Consider the following 4,726-nt stretch of genomic DNA (forward strand, 5'->3'; position numbering starts at 1 on the left):
AGAAAGAAGAATTATTTATTCATTAAAGAAACAGTTATTTGTGGATCATATTTTCACTAAGCCAAAATTAAAGGATGGATTAATAAATTTATTTTAAGATAATTAAAATCAAGAATCCGAAACGGAATTCCTTGATCGAAGTACCTCATCCATTCATTGTGCCGGGAGGTCGATTCAGAGAATTTTACTATTGGGATGCATATTGGATTGTAAAAGGTTTGATTGCGAGTGACCTTTTCATGATGGTCAAGAACATGCTGAAGAACTTCATCTATTGTGTCAAAAAATGAGTTTTTATTTTGAGTTGCAGCAAATTAATATTGGTCCATGTTTCATCATCGGACTCTAAAACATAGATTTCGGTAAAACTGCACTAAATACAAGACCAATATCAGCAGCTGTACTCACCGGTCGAGATAAACGTCCAAGAAATAGAAATGTCAACTTATAAAAGATCAAGTTAGGCAGGAACAAACTATGAACAACACTATAAGCAGGAAGATTAAGGGGAGTTATTTTATTGGACAATATATAATCAGTTAGCCCACAGCGATGTTTTCTTGAAGATACTTTTATGCAACAGATTGAAGTAATTTATAGCTATTAATTAATTTCTAAAAGAAAAAACTGATGAAAGCCAATGATTAATAAAAAGTAGAGCCTAGTATTTTTTAGAGGAAAGATTACAATTTCATCATGTTCTACAGTTGTTCCCGGGATTCTTCCTTCCCCGTCATTCGGAATAACTATTTTTCCTCTATTAATAGAGAAAAAAATAGTTGTTCCAGATGACTTCATATCCAAATAACGAGGTAGCAGGAGTTAGAGGAACATACTGATTTACTTCACCACTGTTCTTTTAATCTACTGGAATTATTGTGCAGTTCCAGGATAGTCGTTTATTTTAGGTTCGGATTTGTACCGAATGGCGGACGTGTTTATTATTTAAGACGTTCACAACCACCATTTCTCATCCCAATGGTATATGAATATTACGAGGCCACAAAAGATATCAAGTTCATTAAAGAAAATTTCGATTATCTCGTGAAAGAATATGAATTTTGGGTGCAGAAAAGGTAAATAACCAGCAAAGATCTATTTGGACTTGGACATAATTGAGAAATACTTATTGGTAGACAAAATAATCTTTCCGGATTTTTCCGGTAAATTTTGAACCGAAAATTTCCCTCAGTTTTCATGGAAATGATCAATGTGTTGATGATGAAACTTATATATACTTGTTGGTATAATCTCCGATCTCCGTGCCTAATATATCATTGCCTTCAAGACGACGTTATTTGATCCTAAAAAGGTGAACAGTAGCAGAAATTTAAAATAACAAGTGAAAACATAAGATCAGGTCAGTGAAAGTAGAAGATAAGAATGGACATAAACATATTGCATATCAGTATCGTACTACTTCAAACGTACCTCGTCCGGAATCCTTCCGAGTAGATATGCAAGCTGCCTTAAAAATCGAAGAAAATGAGAGACAAAAATTCTTTCAGGTATTAATATTTGTGCAATAAAGTAAAATGAAAGGATATTCTGTCCTACAACGATGCGAATCTGTTGCTTGTAAAATATCGTAGGAACTGTTTTTATATATTATATTATATTCAAGTGAAATTGCCATTGGACGTCATTAGAACAGCTATTTTGCAGAATATTGCGTCAGCGGCGGAATCCGGATGGGACTTTTCGTCACGGTGGTTTAGAGATCGAAAAACAATGAAAACCATTGAAACAACTAATGTTTTACCAGTCGACCTTAATGCATTACTTTGTTGGAATATCAATATTCTCAAGTATTTTGCTGATATCATTGGTATATTTCCTGCTTCTTTCCTCTTTATGATATAATCTAGAACTTTCTTTCCTGAAAAAAACTGTGACAATCAATTATGACAGGCAATGCGCAGAAAGCAGAAGAATTTGAGAAAAAGGGACAAGATGCTTGGAAAACCTTAAATGCCATATTTTACAACGATGTACAGAAAGCTTGGTTCGACTACAATTTGCGCACCAAATCGCATAACGTCTTATTCTATCCTACCGTTGCGATGCCTCTATTCACAGGCTGTTACACAATGTTGAACCATGACAAATCGCTCAAAGTTATTAACTTTATGAACGTAGGTTCTGCCATTTTCTTTTGCGATGTCTTTCATAGACAGTGAGAGCTATGAGATACGTACTGCATACTAGAATTCGGACGACAGTTGAGCCAGAAAAATTGATGAATGTCGAATTCAACAAATAATTCCAATTTCAATGTGGTGTAAATCGAAATAGTAGAAATCCGCACTGGATTCAAAGTTTTCACTGCTTTCGGTATCATTTGTATTCTAACATCTTGCAAATTGTCAGTCATCAACGCCAGTCCTTTCCTCAGTTTTAAAATAAATTTGAAGCCTATTTTAGCGATCACACGTCTTTGATTATCCAAGTGGTATACCAACAAGTCTAAATAATAGTGGGCAACAGTGGGACTTGCCGAACGGTTGGCCTCCCTTGCAGCATATAATCATTGAAGGGATGCGAAAATCCGACAATCCAGAAGCTCAAGAAATGGTAAATTAATATTGATGTCTTTTGTGCAACAGTCTAAATTGTTTTCAAATCTTTGATATATTCCTTCCAAATCCTACGAAAGCATTTTTAAAATTCTAAAATCAGTAACAGTTGATTGTGAGGCTCTTATAGGCATTCAAATTAGCACGAAAATGGATATTAGCTAATTATAAGATATATGATACAACCAAGAAAATGTGGGAGAAGGTTTGTTTTTGGTCTTTCGACTCAACCTTGACCTTTTTGAGAAGTTTGTATCATGACATCGTTTGTATGGCCATTGACTAAATACTCCATCCATCATAGCTACCTTGCATTGTATACTACAAAAATCTTCAAAAAATTTTTACGAGCTCTTCTAAAAAAAAACTCTTTTGATATCAGTAAAATTGATGTCTCCTATAGGTGTCTCTGTTCATTTACGATTAGCCAGAGCTGATCAATTGGCATATCTAATACTCATTCCCACTTGTTCAGGTTGATGTCACAGGAACCATTCCCAAGCCAGGAGCTGGCGGCGAGTATGATGTACAGGTATCCTAACTATGAAATTCACGCTATTTGATAAATATTTATGCCCTTGCTTCATTATTGAAGCTGATCAAGTGCTTTTTGCTTTTTCCAGGATGGTTTTGGATGGACAAATGGTGTTATCCTGGATCTTCTTGTAACTTATCATGACCGAATGACTATTCGAGGCACTGACCAGAGTATCTCTCATAGATCTACTAGACCATGTCGTAGTGAAGCATATCACATCCGTCACGACACAATTATATTCATAGCACTTAGCGTCACTGTTTCTTATTTCTTCAGCTGTTAGATGTTATACAAGCAAACGATACGTTTGTGCTGCACATTTTACCGTTAAATGTATATGATCATTGCATCCTCAACGTGTGTTTTCCAATCGATCGATAAGTGCCAATAAATTTTTTTTGTGAAAGTGTTAAAATTATCAGTTATCACTCAAATCTTATCTTTTCAACAAATATTTTTTCTAGAAAAATTTTTTTTCTCCCCAAAGTCTATCATTCATTATTACAATATCATCGTGAGAAATTGCGCTACGAAAGGATTTTTGCGGAGGAAGAATTGCAATGTATTTGATATACGCAAATACTAACACTAAATTATATCGGCACTCTTACCATATTTCCATGATTGATCTGTTCCTTTCTCTATCAATTCAAGTAAAAATAGGACAGTTCGAGATAGCAGGCAGATTTGGAACCGTATTCAGCTTCCTTCGTCTTCCCAAAGAAAAAAAAATGCATTGTTCCCACTTTTAAGTTCTTTTTCACAAAGGCCATGGAGTTAATTTAATCATGATATGATTATTGCACGTAATAATACCTGTCCACCAACTTTCCTATTACAGTGATCAAACCTGTTGGATTTCAAACCTCTCTTGGAAAACTCAGATATGATTAAGAATCAGAACCTTTTATAGTCCACTAGAAGTTGTTATTCATTTTCTCCACTGGCTGCAAAATTGAACATGTTATCTGTATTTTGGATATTCCCTCGAATAAATAGGAAAGCTTTTTCAGGCATTAATGTTCCTGAAATCGGTAAAGCCTATTAAATAGGGTTAGTTATAAGTAAGTAAATGGATCGTTTCATTCGTGCTGCTTGTATTGTAATATAAACAAGGTGGTCTGCTAATTTGGTATTTAACCAGCAGTCGTTCTTGCACTAAAGGCAAGAGAAATTTCCTTGAAAAGAGAAGGATAATTAGCAAATCTGTAGAAATGACTATTTATCTTTAAATTTTACATATTGCAACAAAGAAATCTTGTGATCACTGAAACTCGACAAGGCCAAGTCTAACAGAAGCCATGACTTGGGTGAAAGGTTTATGGTACAGAACTACTGACAACTATTTTGATAATAAATCAGAGCAAATTGCATGCTAAAGATTATGTATAAGAGATTAGGATAAGGGATAAAGATAACTCGCCGTAGCTGTGCAGAAAACGGGGCTGAAAAAAATTTAGTTATTTGACAATTTTTCGGATGAATGTAACATGATTGTCTCAGTAAATGTAAGTATCTTCTACACGACAAGTAAGACATCCTATAAAAATTGATCCTAATCCGTCATTCAAAGCAAAAATTAATAAAACACATCAGTGTTATGCTTCAGTAT

At 34.5% G+C, this 4,726-nt stretch overlaps 1 protein-coding gene across 1 annotated transcript; it reads left to right on the plus strand.

The window, feature by feature from the left end:
• Positions 1–978: 978 nt before the first annotated feature.
• On the plus strand, positions 979–3,397 carry LOAG_12754 (trehalase; the record flags this gene model as incomplete). The annotated part of the gene is made up of 8 exons (XM_003148266.1): positions 979–1,076; positions 1,361–1,508; positions 1,666–1,828; positions 1,912–2,135; positions 2,425–2,574; positions 2,707–2,781; positions 3,052–3,108; positions 3,200–3,397. The coding sequence occupies 8 exons, from the start codon at positions 979–981 to the stop codon at positions 3,395–3,397; spliced, it is 1,113 nt and encodes a 370-aa protein (XP_003148314.1).
• Positions 3,398–4,726: the final 1,329 nt, after the last annotated feature.

The sequence above is a fragment of the Loa loa genome, assembly GCF_000183805.2.
Source record: "Loa loa unplaced genomic scaffold supercont3.126, whole genome shotgun sequence".
NCBI classification, from domain to species: domain Eukaryota; kingdom Metazoa; phylum Nematoda; class Chromadorea; order Rhabditida; family Onchocercidae; genus Loa; species Loa loa.